This window comes from Lynx rufus, unplaced genomic scaffold (genome assembly GCF_022079265.1).
Source record: "Lynx rufus isolate CCGP_SWC_20201006 ecotype Redwood Valley unplaced genomic scaffold, mLynRuf1.p SCAF_7, whole genome shotgun sequence".
NCBI classification, from domain to species: Eukaryota; Metazoa; Chordata; class Mammalia; order Carnivora; family Felidae; genus Lynx; species Lynx rufus.
The window spans coordinates 39,362,869-39,379,289 of NW_025814889.1; the positions used below are offsets into that span (position 1 = coordinate 39,362,869).

The 16,421-nt window shown below is 47.8% G+C and overlaps 1 protein-coding gene across 1 annotated transcript; it reads right to left on the reverse strand.

The window, feature by feature from the left end:
* Positions 1 to 1,807: 1,807 nt before the first annotated feature.
* Positions 1,808 to 12,921, reverse strand: FGF6 (fibroblast growth factor 6). Its single transcript, XM_047065008.1, has 3 exons — positions 12,576 to 12,921; positions 11,511 to 11,614; positions 1,808 to 1,984 (listed from the first exon to the last, which is right to left on the reverse strand). The coding sequence occupies exons 1-3, from the start codon at positions 12,919 to 12,921 to the stop codon at positions 1,808 to 1,810; spliced, it is 627 nt and encodes a 208-aa protein (XP_046920964.1).
* Between the last annotated feature and the right edge of the window lie 3,500 nt (positions 12,922 to 16,421).

The following is a 16,421-nucleotide window of genomic DNA, read 5'->3' on the forward strand; positions in this document are numbered from 1 at the left end:
CTGGACAAGATAATCAGCTTTGTACTCTGCCTCCAAGCAGAACTGCACTTCTAGTATTCTGAATGTTCAAGATGGACCAACTTTCTCCCATTTGACCCAAGACCCCAGCTCCTTCCCGTTGCTTCCAAGGCTTGGCCATGTCCACTCTTGCTCCCAAGCTCTTACTGTCTGTTCAGTCTTTCTGGTTGCTCACCTTGGTGTGGCCTTTTCCTCCTCACCCAGCACATGCCCTCCCTGATGTGTGCCAGGCAGAAAGTAGTCAATATGATGTCTCCCTTGGTTTCCAACCTCCATGTCCATCTCACAGTCGCTCAGCTCAGATCTATCTATAGATGGCCGCATCTGCAAATAGAGAGGTATGTCGAAGATGAAGGTATTTGCAGCAGATGAGGGGTTGTCTTGCAGGGGCCCCTGAAAGCAGCAGGGTGTCAGGTCATTTTGTAACTTGATGGTTCATGTATGCCGAAAATATTTGCACTCTGATATGGCTCTCTCTGGTTTCAGATTTAGGAACATTCCAATGGTTCAGGAATCTGAAGGCTCCAGGCAGACAACATTTATAGTCACTTGGGGAACCTCTGCTTTAAATACTCTCAAAGGACAGGAGGCAAGAAGGCATTGTACAGCAAGGAGCTGTTTCAGTTTGGCTGCTTGATTTCACAGGATTATCACTCTTCTCTTACTGTAGAGGGGCCGGAGGGGGCAAACTCTGGAGGTCATGGTGCCCATTCTACTGCATCCAGGCATCAGCGTGTATGCAAACTGATGATGACCAAGAAGGAAGTGAGAGTATCAGATGAGGACTTGGGTGAGTTTCCTGGACGTAGCTGGAGAGGAATTATCATCTGCAGTCCAAAGCCTCTCTACTTCCTTCATGTCCTATTTTGCATCCCCTCACCCCTCGCCAAACAGGTTGCCATTATTAGGATCCTTGTCATCTGAGGTTAAAATAAGACCCAGTTCAAAGTGAGGAAAAGTTATGGGCAGGCAGCCTGGCCCCAGCTTGTTCTTGGAGCCACACGCAGCACTGAATCCTCCAGGCAGAATGGCACTCCATAGAACATCCAGTCCCTTCCGCTGCTTCCAGCACGCCTTCCCCAACTGCCCGAGACACTGCTCTACCCCTTTTCTCCAAGAAGAGGATCATCCCTTCTCCCAGACAGGGCAGCCCCAGAGCCCTCACAGACAGGAAGTTTGGAACCTGCCCACCTTCTTTCTGGTTTGCAGTTAAACCCTACTTCCTCCCACCCTGCCCTCCCTACCCTTAGAGGACAGCTGTGCCCCACCACCCATGCAACCCATGCATGCACTAAGTGGCCTCTGGATGGAAGAATGATTGGAAAGAGGCAGAATGGGCACACACATCAATCCAGCTGGTTTGACAAGTGACATTCTTGCAGGCAGATTCCTGCAGCAATGATACTGGGAGAAAGAAACCCAATGCTCTGCAATGCCTTTTCTCAGACCATCTACATGAAGATGTATGGATATACATCAACACACACGAATACTCCCACCCTGGCCTTTTCCTGTGCACGTGGTCATATGCCACATGTACCTTCTTTCCTCAGTTGAGGTCACAGCATGCATCCATTGCCATTCTAGGATGTTGGTTGCAACCTCTCTCTTGGGTTGGTTACATACCATGGGGTCCGGTCACCCAGGGAACCAACTCAGGTCTCCCCAAGTACAGGAAAAGCCTGACTGAGGAGTCATGGGGGGTGGGAGGTAAGGGGAATTGTTCATTTGTGCAAAATTCCAAAACAAAAGATGTTGCTTTCAATCTGTGAGCCTTCTTTGAGGGTCCTTATATCCTGGGGAGGAAGTGAGTGACAGTCATGATTGGGGACACTTTGCTGCCCCGCTTTACCCGTCCATATTTGCTCAGTGCGATGTAGGTCCCTCGGTACAGGTCTGACTCGTAGGCATTGTAATTGTTGGGCAGGAGGGTTTCTCTGAACTTGCATTCCTCTTGGAAGCTGGGCTGCGAAAGAAATGGACAAATAACAGAGGCTCAATTATAAATGAGGTGTAGTGGGCCCTCTACCGGGTACACCTCCCTTCCCTTCGTAAGATAGCCAGCAAGGAAACTGAGCCATTCTAGGCCATTCTAGGCCAACCAAATCATGGGAGGGCACAAAGAAAGAGACTTCCAAGCTCTTTTGGACCCCTCTCATGCTCTCCTCTTCATGATAAGCAAATCAAGGCCCAGGGACATGGATGGAGAAAGTCTGTGTCACATGGGGTGGGTCTCCTGATTTTCAGTTCAGGGCACTTTCCACCAAGCACCTAGCTGATAACTTATTCCATCAGAGAAAGAACCATAAAAGGATATAATAGGCTTTTCCCAAGTCCACTGTGAGAAGTGGTCTAGTGGAACGGGTTTGGGACCCCAGGTTCTACTTAGTGGTTTTCTGCTTCCTAGTTGTGTGACCATGGGCAGTCTCCTCTCTCAGCCTTGGTTCCCTTTCCTGCAAGCTGTGTGTCTGGGGAGGAGGTGGGGGGGGGCAGTTAGAGGAGGGGTGGGGACATATGATTCCCTAAGTCCTTTCCAGCATTATCTGTTGACTATGTTAACCCTTTCTTCTTTCCACTCGTTGCCCCCTCACTCCATCTTTCCCAGTTTACCTCCCAGGTTTGCCACCCCTTAAAGATGCCCATTCTTGGTTTTGACTTTGAGCCCAAAAGATGCCTGGTGCCTCCTAGACATTCATGGCTCTCTAGAAAAGTTCAGGAACAGAGATGGTAAGGAGCAGTGATTTTTATGGAGAAGAGAACCTGGTTCCCTCTGTGGCAGGTGGTGCCATGGAGTCTGGGGCCAGTGCTAATTTGGTAGAGAAGCGTGTGGAGCACCTGTTCTGAAAATGAGCACTAAACTTCCTGCCACACATCAACAAGTTCATTCCCTATGCATCACCCACACCCTCCTTTATTCCTAGAAAAGAAGGCTGTTCCTCCCCGGACTTGCAGGGCCAATGCTGAGGGAGGCTGGGGGGATTTCTGTGTTTTGTATAGGGAGTGGCTCTGTTGAGTCTAGAGGAAGAGAGAGCAAGGTGAGAGCCAGGAGGTCTGAGATTCAATCTTGAAAGAAACACAGAATGAAACAAAAAGAGAGGTGGGGTGTAATTTCTGACTCCTTCCTGCTGACTGAGGCCATTGGCTATAAAAAGCCCACTCAATGGCTGGCCGGCTGTGCCAAAGGTGTCATCTGACCTTCTCCGAAGGAATCGTACTATGAGCACCCTGGGCTGGCTGGAGGCGGGGGATGGACCAGAGCCTCTTCCTGTTATGAACAGAGGGTGATGAGCTAGTTCCCTGGGCTCCCAGACACCCACAGCTCTTTGGACGCACCTCTCAGACAGCATGTACAACAGTGTGTGATCCCTGGGGACAGCTTCTTCTTTCTCAATAGACTCCAAGTTCCCCGAGTCAAGGATTGTGTCTTGTCAGGTATGTGACCCTGAGTGGATGATGACTTAAGAGGGATGCCAGGAGGACAAATGGACACCCATACATGACCGGCTCCTTCAATGTAGCATAAGAGTGAGCAAGGGTGCAGCATGGTGTAAGGAAGGAACATCACACTCACCTTCTGCCCTTCACCTCTCACCCCTTTCCCCACTCAGGCGTCCAGTTTATTGTTTACAAGGCACTTCTACATGTATTAATTTACTTGAGGTGAATGTGAAAGCTTTAGCCAGTCACACCAACTGGCTTCCTAATACCACACTAGGGAGTTTGGGTTTTTACAACCTTTAGTTTCCTTTGTAAGGAACTTTGAGGTTATGCTGATGATGATTCACCTCTTACTTCATTCGCTATGTGAACTTGGGCAAGTGATTTAACCTTCTAAGTCTCAGTTCCCTCATCTGTAAAGTGGGGGCAGTTAGAATAATTATGTCATAGAATTAGAGCATTAATTGAAATAATGTACAGGAAGTCCATGGTGTAACACCTGGCACATAGTAAAATATAAAAAAAATTGGGGGTATCTGAGTGCCTCAGTCAGTTAAGCATCTGACTCTTGATTTCAGCTCAGGTCATGATCTCACAGTTCTTGAGATTAAGTCCCACATCGGGCTCTGTGCTGACAGCGTGGAGTCTGCTTGGGATTCTCTCTCTTCCTTTCTGCCCCTCTCTTGTTCACATGTGCTCTCTCCTCTCTTTCTCTCTCAAAATAAGTAAACTTTTAAAAAATTCTTATTACTATAATTATTCTCTATCATGAACTACTTTGCATTAAAAGCTCTAAAGGACTTTGTCTTACCCTGCACTGCTATTCCTGCAAAACCTGCTGTGGGTTATCGGACATTTCCACTTTTAAGTTCTGCAGTTATTGACTGAATGACTGGGAGACCGTGAACTTGCATGAGAAGAACACAGAACTAGGATACACAGAGGCTGATGCTCTGGCACTGCTCTTTGGGGTCTCTCTGGGCCATGGCCTCTTTACCTGTGCATGAGAGGTAGAAGCAGCCACAGAAGCTGAGACCATTTGAGGGGCAAAGCTCTGAAGCAACACCACTAGGAGAATAGAATCTCAGGATTAACTGTAAAAGGTAAATGAGAAACGAAGCTACATTGATTAAAAGTCTGGTGAAGATTGATGAACAAAATACAGAGTCCAGAAGTAGATCCAAATATATAGCAATATAACATAAAAATGGATTTGAAATTAATATAGAAGTGGGGTTTCAAATCACTGGAGACAACATGGTGTTGAAACAGCTGGGTAATATCTAATAACAATAATAATTAAAAATAATAATAAAGTTTGACTTATCATTTCATTCCTTACGTTAAAATAAATTCTACAAGTAGCAAAGACCTAAATGTAAAAAAAAAGAACCTCATGAGTCCAGAAAAAAATTTTTTTAAATAATCTTGAGTCAGGATGATCTTTTTGATCAGGGCACAAAAAACTAGATGCCATAAAAAAAAGCAAAAGGAATACATTTGACTTCTGCCTGGAAAAAATTACCTTAAACAAAACAAAAATGTAAATGGCAAACTCAGTTAAAAAATAGTTGCATTTGTGTCAGAGAGTACATTTTGTTACTATATTCAGGACCCTTGGACAGTGTTTATGAACAGACCATTCACAGGAAAGGAAGTACAGCTAGCATTTGGACATGAGAAAATACGCCTAATGAGAGAAATGTAAGTCCTAACAGTGAGACCACATTTTTAATTGTTTGATTAAAAGAAATCAGATTTTTGGGCACCTGGGTGGCTCAGTCAGTTAAACGTCTGACTTCAGCTCAGGTTATGATCTCACGGTTTGTGAGTTCAAGCCTCTTGTCAGGCTCTGTGGTGTCAGTACAGAGCCCACTTGTGGTTATCTGTGCCCCCCTCTCTCTGCCTTTCTTCTGTGAACACACTCTCTCTCTCAAAAATAAATAAACATTAAAAAAGAAATCAGATGTTTGATAATATTCTTTCATTGGTGAATGCATGAAGACTAGGAATTCTCATTTAATGTCTGTGGGTGTGTATATTGTTATAACCTTTATAAAGAGCAATTTGACGATATCTACTAGAATGAAAAAGGAATATAGCTTTGATTAGTAATTCCACTTGTAGGAATGTATCTAACTAGCACACTCCCACTCATGTACAAGAGTTACTCACTGCAGCATTATTTATAATAGTATAAGACCCAAAACAACAAAGTGTCTATTTGGAGGGGAGTACTTAATTCAATTATGGCAGATCTACACAACTGAATGCTATTAAGCCATGAAAAAATATGAAACCTTTGCGGGCACTGACTTGAAATGGTCTCAAAGACATACTGTTAAGTGATGAAGCAAGGTTCAAAACGATGTGTAGTATGCTCCTATTTGTGTGACCTTTAAAATAACAGTGAGGGTGCACACACAGGGACACAGGGTCTTCCTGGGATGATACACAAAGAGCCAGGACAACATCTTTGTCTGGGGAGGTACTAGTGGCTTCGAAGAGCGTGAGAAGGAGACTAAATTCCCATGGCATATTCTTTTACACCTTTCTCCCCACCTTAAACCGTGTTCATGCATTACCTAGTCATCTAAGTAGATTATTTAAAGTGGGAAAGAAATTCAGGATACAAGTTGAGCCAGGAAGTGGAATAAGAAAACATTTCTATAAAAAAAAAAGAAAAGAAAACATTTATATCAAAAACGGGTGGTCCCCCTGTGTTCTGGTAGTCCTAGCCCCTGCCACCTGCCACTTTTCCCTCTGTTCTAACTTGTACATCCCTGGAGAGCAACCCGCCCTCAGTTTCCAGAATTCATTTCTGATCTAGATGGTGGTTAAGGGAGAGGATTTGCGTGTGGTTTGCAAACTCTAGAGAGGAAATCAAACCTTGGGGCCGAGGGTGTGAAGGAGAGGAAGGAAAGGAAGAGGAACTGAATGATTCGGGCAAGAAATTCTGAGAGCATCTGCCCATATCCTCCATTCTAGAACATGTCCAATTTAAGAATCCAGCCTTTCACAGTGTCTGGGTCTCCTCAAACATTGGTTAAATGTGCATCCTGGTGGTTGTACACATTGTGCCTTGTTCTCCGCTCATTGCATTTTCATTATTCAAATTTTCTGCCCTTTAAAACAATTTTTCCCACTTTTGTTTCTGTCCATTTGGTTCCTTTTCTCTAGCCTTGCTCATATTCCTGGCCTTCCCCAGAACTGGGTACAAATCTAAAGTGAAAAAAGAGAAGTGGATGAAGTTTGCTTTCAAAACTCTGTCTTTCCTTTGCCTGTCTCTTTCTGTACCCCTCTGCCCTGTCCTTGGGGTTCAGGTGGCAGGAGGCCAAGACCATTTCCCTGAACCCTTTGAAGCAGCTGATGCTTCAGGCCAGTGGGTATTCCCGCTGCCCAGACTGATGCCTGAGCTGGTATCCAGACCCAGCCTCTTAATCCATGTCTACTGCCTCCTGAGCCCGGTTCTCATGACCCAAGAGTGGTGTCTCCTCAGCTCTGGTGAGAAAAGCACTCATGCCAAGTGAACGTCATGTTAATAAAAGCAGCTACCATATATTATTACTTGAACAAATGAGAATAATTCCTCCAGATCACATTTCCTGGGTTTGCCGGGGCTCAGGCCCCAGTGTGACAACGTCTTAAATTCCATGTAGGTCTAATCAGACTTATGTGGAACCAAACTCCAAAGCGATCAGCTCTTACCATGGAGAAGGGCATTTTGCAGAGGGGCTTTGCAGAGGGCTGTTCCAGCCTGTGACCTCTGGCAGAAATGCCCCATGCGGTCTGGGCTGGATGAGACATCCATCCTCTTGTCTTCGGGCAGAGCTAAGTCACCGGACTGGTGGAAGTGGATGCGTGTCTTTAAAGCTCTTCCTCCCAGGGCTAACCCAGAGCCACTTGCTTCTTCTATTCCTCCTGGTTTGTGAGTGTGCATGGAAGGGGCAAGGGTGGGTGGTGTTTAAGGAGGTGGGAAATGGAGAGAAAAAAAAAAAGACTCTTTTTCCTAAGACCCTTTCCTCCTGCAGCCTCTGTTTCTTTTTCTGTCCTTAGCTGAAATGGAGAAATAGATAACATCTCTCAGCTCCAAGAGGTCTGTATATTGTAACCCCCTTTCCTAACACACAATGGCATTGTCGATGTAGATGTGTTTGAAAAGCTTTTCGGCAGGTATGACTTTCTTGTCAATCCTGTGCAGCTCCTTGTAGCAGGCAGGCTGTGTGTTGGGGAGAGTTGTCTTCAGGGCTCTCGGGTCCCATCCCCCAGTACTTCTACCCAGCAGGCGCTAACATCCCCTCAGGAATCTGTTCTCTGCTGGATGAGCTTTGCTGCCAGCTGAATGAAGGCATGGCTTGGTCCTCCCCTCTCCCAATGTAATGCCCCACAGAATAAGCAAAGGCCTTGATGGATGAAACAAATACTATGTTCTCTGCACGTTGTCATACTACTATTGATTAAAAGGATGTAGACGCAGTTATAAATAGTAAAACTAAAATCATTTAAAAGCATTACTGAATTCCTACTAGCTTTTTGTCAGTATGCATTTTTTTCTTGGCCAAGGGATTCTCGTAGAGTGCCCAAGCCGACCACCAATCGTTAGGTGGGGTTCCTTGATTTTTTTTCAATTTTATTTTTAAAAGCATTAAGGACATTGGAATTCACTGATTTCTGCCTCTGTCTACATGGAGAGAGCAGAGGTCCAGGCCCAGAGAAGGTCAGGGATTTTGCCCCACATATAAGCAGGTAGTGGAGGGTAGGTGGGGCAGGAGCTGGAATTTGGGTCCCAATCTGTACATGAGATGCACTTCTTCTGTGGGCTTCAAGAGCCTTACCTGCAGAGCCCTGAGGCAGGTCTGCACACAGCACTGATTGTGCGAATTTAGAGACCTAGTGTCCCATCTGTGAAGGGAGGATAAAGACCACATGCACCTTCCAGGGTTGCTAGGGGATAATGCTTGGAAAGTACTCCACAAGATGCCCTACAAACAGTAGGTGCTCAATACCAGGACGGCTATTTATATTGTCTCAGCTGGGAATAGGCATCCTGCCATGGGGCTCTGCACCCCTCTTTCCTAGAAGTGAGACATGCAGGAAGTCACTTTTCCTAGGTGGGTTTTCTCAGCTCTTCTTCTCTGGCCATGAGTAGTCTCCTGTCCCCACTCTGTGCAAGGGTCCCCTCCCCCCATGAGAAATCTCATTTAGCTGCAGGCGGTAGCAGCTGAGCCTGGGGAGATGAGGCAGCTCTAGGGGCTTAAGGGAAATAGTGTGAATGAAATCATCACCCAGCGGGAGTCTTCCTGGCTCCGGGGATCAGTTGGCAATTGTTTTTTTAGACTGTGATAACAGGCCCCTGAGGGGCAGCGGGAGGGGGTAGAGGTGGTTTGGAAGCATCTGGGGCACAGCCACACAAAGCATCAATTGTCCAAGCTTGGGGCATAGTTGGGCCACACTCCTGGGTCCAGCCCCACTCTCCTACACAAGCCTGCCCAGCCCTGGGCTCCAGGGAGGACAACCTCCCACCTTAGAGAAGGTGCTCCCGGACTCAGTGCTCCTGGGGTGTGGGAGGGGGAGGGTAGAGTGTGCAGAATGAGCAAGCCTTCCCTCAGGACAGCCCCCCTTTTCCCTGGACTCTCTCATTTTGTGAACCCTCCAGCTCAGGGGCCCATCTGACCCCCTTTGAAGTCATGTGCCCCGGAGGGAGGGGTGCAGGGGTGTCTCCAACATGAGGAGTCAGTTCACACTTACTTATGGAAGGTGGCTCCTTCCCATTTGCTACTTCATGCTTTACCCCTGTGCAGTGCCTCTGACTGTGATTAAAGCTCTGATTTTTGAATGTCATATAGGTTCTCTTACTGGGGTAATGGATTTCTAGTTGGAAGTGGGTACATTTTCCTATATTTGTGCCCTCTCCTTGCCTCAAAGTTGAAAGCCCTTCTGGTAATGCTTTCTGCACTCTGTCCTTCCTTCCAGGAGATCTACCTGCTAAATGGTCCCTTGCAGAGGGTGCCTTAGTCAACAACCCCAGTTCCTGGCTCTCCAATCGGCGGGATCCCAGGCACGGTGCAGGCTGGCGAGTAAGGGCTTTTTGGGAAGACTATCTCCACAAGGAGGGGCCCTGCTTCACCCAAACCTAGGCTGGCCCCAGGCTGGCTCCTGTCTTCTCCAGCACCTTTGCACAGAGTGATGTCTGAGAAAGAAAGGGGGTGTCTGAGGATTCCAAACCTCATGCTGGGTTTCACCTGCCCTGCCCGCCTTCCAAAGGCTGTGTGGCCTGGTGGTCCCAAGCCTGCCTGTGCTACAGAAACACCAGAGAAGCTTAAAAACAACAACAACAACAAACAAGCAAACAAACAAACTGATCTTTGGTCCCCCATCCCAGCCCTGCCAAATAAGCATCTCTGATGGAGGTCCCTGCAAATCTGTACTTTTAACAAGCTGCCAAGGTGATGGGATGCAAAATGTCCCACACATGTCACTTCTAGGAAAGAAGGGTGCAGAACCCCATGGCAGGGTGCCTCGCCGCATCAGCTGATATGATAGCTGCTCTGTATTGAGTACTCACTGTCTGCAGGGCACCCTGTGGAGTGCTTTCCAAGCATTATCTCCCGGCAGCCCTGGGAGGCACATGTAACTTTATCCTTCCTTTACAGATGGGACACTGGGTTCCTGAAGTCTCCTGTCCTGTCAGGGCAGTGTGCAGACCTGCCTCAGGGCTCTGCAGGTAATGCACGTCACGGCTCTGCAGAAGTGCCCTTGGTGAACAAACCAGGGACTGAATTCTGGTTCATGGTACCACCTAGCCTAGGGCTATTCCTCTTACTTCCAACGCCCACTTTTAATCCACGCCTTGTCTCCTTGACTAAAGGTCACAGGGAGGGACACCTGCGTGGCTCAGTTGGTTATGCATCCAGCTCTTGTTTTGGGCTCAGGTCATGATCTCATGGTTCGTGGGTTATAGCCCTGCATCGGGCTCCTTGCTAATGGTGCAGAGCTTCCTTGGGATTTTCTCTCTCTCTCTCTGTCCCTTCCCCCACTTGCTCTCTCTCCCTTTCTGTCTCTCTCAAAAATAAGTAAACTTAAAGATCACAGGGAAGGGACCACCTGAGCTCCCCGTTTGGGTATGTAATAGGCCTCTCGTGTAGGTATAGCCTCGCCAGAACCAGGCACCAATCCCAGATCTCTGCTCACTTCCTGGTGCTCAGTCTGCCTCCAAGGAGAGGTAGAACAGCACTCCACGCCCTCCCCATAAATAACTCTGGTATTCCTTCACAATTGCTCAGCGGTCTACCTTTTTATCCTTCTAATTTCTGTCAAAAGTACTCCCAGTGCCTTCAACTTCATAAGGATGTTGTTCCCCCCCCACCCCCCGCCGTAGTTTTGGAATAAGCCAAATCTTAGGAGGAGAGACCCAGGACCCCGGGGGTCAATAAGAGCAGAGGTTTTAGTAAATGCACTTAGAAGCCAACTAGGTTAACCAAAGGGCCGGCATTCACCTTCCCAGGGTGATCTGTGATGGGGAGCGGGCTGGAGGTTGGGTTCCAGCCCAGAGGGTGGAATAAGAGGATGTTTCTCCATCCTACAGGATCAGGGGTCAGAGGGCTTAAAACCATAGAGTAAAACTTCAAGTGCCTTCGTCTCTCCTCCTCATACTGCGCACTAGATGGGGTACCTCTCGGGGTCATGGGGAACAGCACCCGGGCTGAAAGACAGGCTTGCTTCTCCAGGCCTCTCCAGTTCAGGGGGTAAAACCCGACCGTAAGGCTGGGTGACAGCTTTATGCCAGGGTGCAGGTCTCCTTCAGAACCAGCAGCCTCCTGACCTACGGTTCCTATTTAATATTACAAAGGCTGGAAGGCTCAGGAAAAACATGGTCCAAAGCAGAAGCCAGTTAACCGTGAAGCACATGAAACACATGAAGCATGAGCTCGCATGCTTCCTTCTTATTCTAGACAAATATTCACTTCTTTATGCAAGCTTTTGTAGCATTTTCTTCAACTGTGTAAGCTGTAGCCCTCAAATAGCCTGGACGTCCCCCAGCCCAGTGGACTCACCGTTGTGTATAATCTCCCTTTACTGTTCATGGCAACGAAGAGGGCACTCTTCACTCCAAAGAGACTCACCACACCCCGCTCCACTGTGGAAATCTCCAGCAGGCCTGACAAAGAAAGGGGGGCCAGGTTACCCAAGGCTTGTGCAGGGCTCAGCGGGACATCAATCTAGAGGCGACACTACAAGGGCACCTCAGCCCGTCCCCCAGCTCCTAGAAAGCCAGACCCTTCATCACCTCTATCCCTGATCTCACTTTGGACTCGGCAAGTCCTGCCACTTTACTGTCAAAGATCCACTTCCGCTGGGGAAGTTCTGACATCGGGGTCACGGATTGCAGCCATATCTACGTGAGATTAGCTTTTACAGACTTCACATGAAGTCCTTGCCTGGGGTAGAAACATGAATGCTGATTAGCTTTTTAATAAAGTAGATACTCTCCATGCTTCAACAAATTTCAGCTCATCTAATCTTGCAAACACGGCAACCACACGGAAGACTGAAGGCTTGTGTGGATCCTGCAGCCCCCGACCCCTCTTGGATGCGGGAACGTACCTATGCAGCAACCCACCAACTTGCAGGACAAGGACCTGGGGACGGAGAGGGCAGGTGGAAATAAAGGGAAAGATGTGCTTCAGTGAGAAATGTTGCAAAATACTTCCTTTCCTTCTTAAAGAGGGAAGCTAAATAAAAATGAGCTTAAGTCGAATCTGGTCCAAAAACCCTTACTTATTTTCACTACTCTTGCCTTAAGGCTTCCTGGCTGGTTCCAGGTGGTCTTATATGGGCACAGATGTGCCTTTAACACTGAACTAATGGATGCCATGGGGGCTCTGTGGGGTGATGGCAAAGGACACCAGAATGCCTGGACCTCAGCATATTAAGCCTGCACCCAGGCAGGGTCAAAGTCAGTCTGGGGGAGGTGGCTCTGCTTATAAGATTCCAAATAGAGAATATGACTTCTGTCCCCTTTATAATAGGCCCCATGCACCAGAGCAAGTCCCCTTCATCTTTTAGCCTTGCTTGCACCCAAGCCCCCAGCTTCCCAACTGGCTGCAGCTTGCACTCACTGTAGGGGTTCTCCTCGTGGGTCCCGCTGATCCGGCCGTCGGGGGGCACCTGGAGGTGAAAGCCGATGCCCACGTTGCAGTAGAGCCTCCTCTGCCGCTTGATCCCCACCAAGTAGCCACTCTCCCAATTCACTCCGGCAATCTCTCCAGCTAGCCCAGCTCGAGACCTTGACAGCAGGGTGCCCCAGCCCCTGGAGTCCAGCAGCGTGCTGTTGGTGCGGGTGCCTGCAGGCGAGGGCACCACCATGCCCACTAGGACGCCTAGGAAGACAAGAGCCCACAGCGTGCCCTGAAGACGTCCTGCTCCCCGGGACATAGTGATGAACAGCCTCTGTCCCAGGGCCATCCACCTTGCCTCTCAGGCACGTGGTCAGAATTAATGGCCCTAAAAATACCGCCCTTCTTGTTTTTCTCCCCTCAGCATGGCGGCAGGGGCTTATTTTTGGAAGGCAGATGAAGGCTGCTGACATGAAACCAAAGCCTGCTTTGGGCACTCGGGTCGGGAGCAGAGGGACCCAGGCTGAGCCGTGGCTGGTAGGGACCATGGCTTGGGGACGGTGTCTAGCTCGTCCGCTTGCTCCGTCCCGAGTCGATTATATTTGATTTGACCTATCTTTATAGTTCAGCAGCCTGGCCCTCCCCTCCACCCATCATCACCCTGACGTCAACTGGCCCAGCTCACTTATCCAAGGCTGTAACATTAATCTGCTGCTGGGCCTGGCTGCCTCCCCAGACCCCCATCACCCTCCCCACACCCCAGGGATTCTGGGAGCCACTGTCATTCCAGCTATGAGGCAGGAATGAAGTGAGCAGGGAGCATCTCTGAGGGAGGGAGGACTTGGCTGGGGGCCCAGGGGAAGAGGGAGGTAAGAGGCCACCCACAACCCAAACTGGGCAAAAGTTCTTGGCCTGGCAGTGCTGGCTTCCTTGTTTAGAGGGCAAAGGGTAAAGATAGTGATAGGGAAAAGCTTGGTGTCAGATGATGACAGTGGCCTATGAGCTACCCTAGAGACCTTTTCATGGAAAGAGTTCATGGTTGAGGGCAAAGTAGGCTCAGGGGACACTGAAAAGCTGACCCCTTTTAACAGGAGAGAACAGAGATTCAGTGGTGAGGGGTGGGGAGGTGGTCCCTAGGATTGTCGAGGAAGGGAGGGCTAGGGTCACGCTTCTGCTCGCTGTTCTGGCCATGGCGTTCACCCAGCCAACGGGGTGGAAGTTGTGCTGGCCCCCAACAAAGCCCACTGGCCATTTTCCTACCTGGGCTCATCCTTGGCATCTGACTATTATTATTCCCATTTTGTAGAGAACTTAAGGGACTTGCCAGAACTTGTAAGCCAGAACCTAGAAAATTGGCTTAAATCCAAAGCCTATGCTTTTAACCCCTGCACGATTGCCTATAGTAGAAGTGAGATTACCTGGCTGGGGCCCACAGAGTCTAGTGAGCTCATTCTATGCTAAGAGTACATCATGGAATTATTTCAATAGCACAAAATGATTCCCCTTCCCACACAGGCTGGAGGTTACAGGCAGCCTGGGGAAACCTCCTAGGATGAGTCTCACTGCCTAGGGACTCTTCTCAGACACCATTCCTCCCCTCTGCTTCCAAGCCTCCTGCTCGGGTCTGGGCTCAAGTCTCCAGTCTCTACTTATCCCTGCCTTCTGCCTTGCTGCCTCATTCATTTGAATTGATGCTTTGGTTAGAATTTCTGTCGAGCCGTGCATTTCAGTTTTGCCCTAGATATGTTCTCTCATATCCCTGGAAGCCCTAACATCTTCTGCCATTATCCTCTGCAGGTAAAATTAATGGGGATGGATATATGCACCCCTGCTTAGGATCACCCTCACCATCAGGCCCCCCAGCTTCCCAACCATCCTTCCCCTCCCTGTCACCTTCATTGCCTTGTGCCCAGCCTTACAATCACCAGCACCCCCCTCTCCTACAATAAGGAATGGCTGGCACCTGTGGTACAGATTGAGCTTACTATGTAGGCCTTTGTTGGAAAATTATACAAAATAAAAAAAAAATCTCTGCAAAGTAGGAGAATCGTGAATAATCCAAAGACAAAATAAAATTACCTTCACCTGGATCTCCAGCTTGATTTCATAAATTTAAGTTTTCATATACATAACAGCAGTGGAGATGCTCTCTTAATGGTGTTCAGTTTGGAACATTGTATTAATCATGCTTGTGGTAGGGAAGAGGCATCCAAGAAGCATGCATGATGGTAAGAAGTTAGTCTGAAATGAACTCTTGCCTTGGATACTTGGGGATGTGCTCATCGCCCTCACCGTGGGATTCTTCTTGGAACCTATCCACTTTAGGGTTGCCTCAGAGGAGAGTCTAAGCTATAATAAGGTCAATACTATATATCAGTGGTAGATCTCTTTAGATCCACCTTTTCTCAGATTCTTCTCTGTGCAGAGATTGTGGGTGGTGTCTTATAAAGCACTGGGCTTTTGGATGGAGGACACCTGAATTTGAATCCCGACTCCACTATTTATTAGCTTTGTGACATTGCAAAAATTTTTGAACCTCATTACTTTCATTTGCAGAATGAGATCATTACTTCATAGGACTGTTAGAGGCATTAGCAATTATATATGCAAAGGGCCCAGTGCAAAGCACAATATAGCTCTCCCTCAGTCCTTTATCTGAAATATATTGGAAATCTATCACCCAATTAAGGGAGGACAAGCCCAAAGTGAGAAGGACTCTGTCTCATCTCAAGGGGTGGGAGAGACACATGGGCTTCCAGTTCTTAATTCCCAACCACCAGAGCATATGTTGTGATGGCTGTTAACATATGTAGAAGCAGGCAGTCTAGATTCCTAAAATATTCTGAAAACCAGTAATAGCATTGGTTATCGTCCCTGTTAAATATAAAACTTAAGTAATTCATTCTATTAAAAAGCCTGAGTCTTATTTTTATCGGGTGATGTGATGAGGCCCTGTTCTAAATGCGCCTCCTGGGCCTGTCTCTATAGCAACTTCACTGTGCTCATATATCCATATATTTCTCCTGAAGGCTAATTAAGTTGACAACTGCTAGGGCTTCTTGGTTTACCAGATTTGCACTTGACCCTTCTCCTGGGGCTTAGGGACCCCTATGGATGTGAAGTGATAGAGAAAAGAGTAACAGGTGGAGGAGGCCTCTCTGTGGACCCCTCTTTCACATAGTTGCCCAGCAGCCTTTGCGGTTGTCAATCACTCTCTCTGGATGAGCCAAGAGTTAGTGGAGGTGAGTAGGAAAAAATGTTAATGTCTGTCTCCTTCCATGACAGGGTCTTTGTCCCTGAGTGCGGTACCACATTGTGTAGATAGCTCAAATTTGGCACATCACCTGCACCGTGGGACCACCTCTGTAACACCAAGTGGGTTGTTTTCTATGACTTCTGTTTATGACATATTAAAACTCAAACACCTCAGAGTGACCATAGGGGTCATGTAGATTGTGAACAGCAGTGTCCATTTGTATCTTTCATATTTGGTTTTGAAAAAGTGATATTAGCCTTTTTCTATAGATAATCTGGAAAATACAGAAGATGATACAGTAGAAAATAAAATAACTCTTTGTGCTTAGTGTCTTTATAGATTTAGTCTCAGTCTTCCTTTGAGCTACAATGGCACAGAGGCCTGGCCACCTCCATTTGCCTCTCCCTCTTTCTTGCTCAGACAGGCACCTGTGTGTAAAACACACCTGTGCCTGGTGGTTAGGGGTCGAGTGTGCTCAACAGACTTGGGTGTGACCTGGGCGTGTGCAGAGGGGAGGGATTAAGAAGAGCCCCTACCCTGGAGCTGAGGGAAAAGGGTATTTGGGCTCATAAAGCTTACTTCAGGTGGGAGGA

Bases quoted from the DNA above. Each gene is read 5' to 3' on its own strand.
- FGF6 (XM_047065008.1), bottom strand. From the start codon at position 12,921: ATGGCCCTGGGACAGAGGCTGTTCATCACTATGTCCCGGGGAGCAGGA. The intron at 11,615-12,575 runs GTGAGTGCAAGC...TTTCTTTGTCAG, and splicing joins CCACGAGGAGAACCCCTACA to GCCTGCTGGAGATTTCCACA. The intron at 1,985-11,510 runs GTGAGTCCACTG...TTTCTTTCGCAG, and splicing joins AAGGGAGATTATACACAACG to CCCAGCTTCCAAGAGGAATG.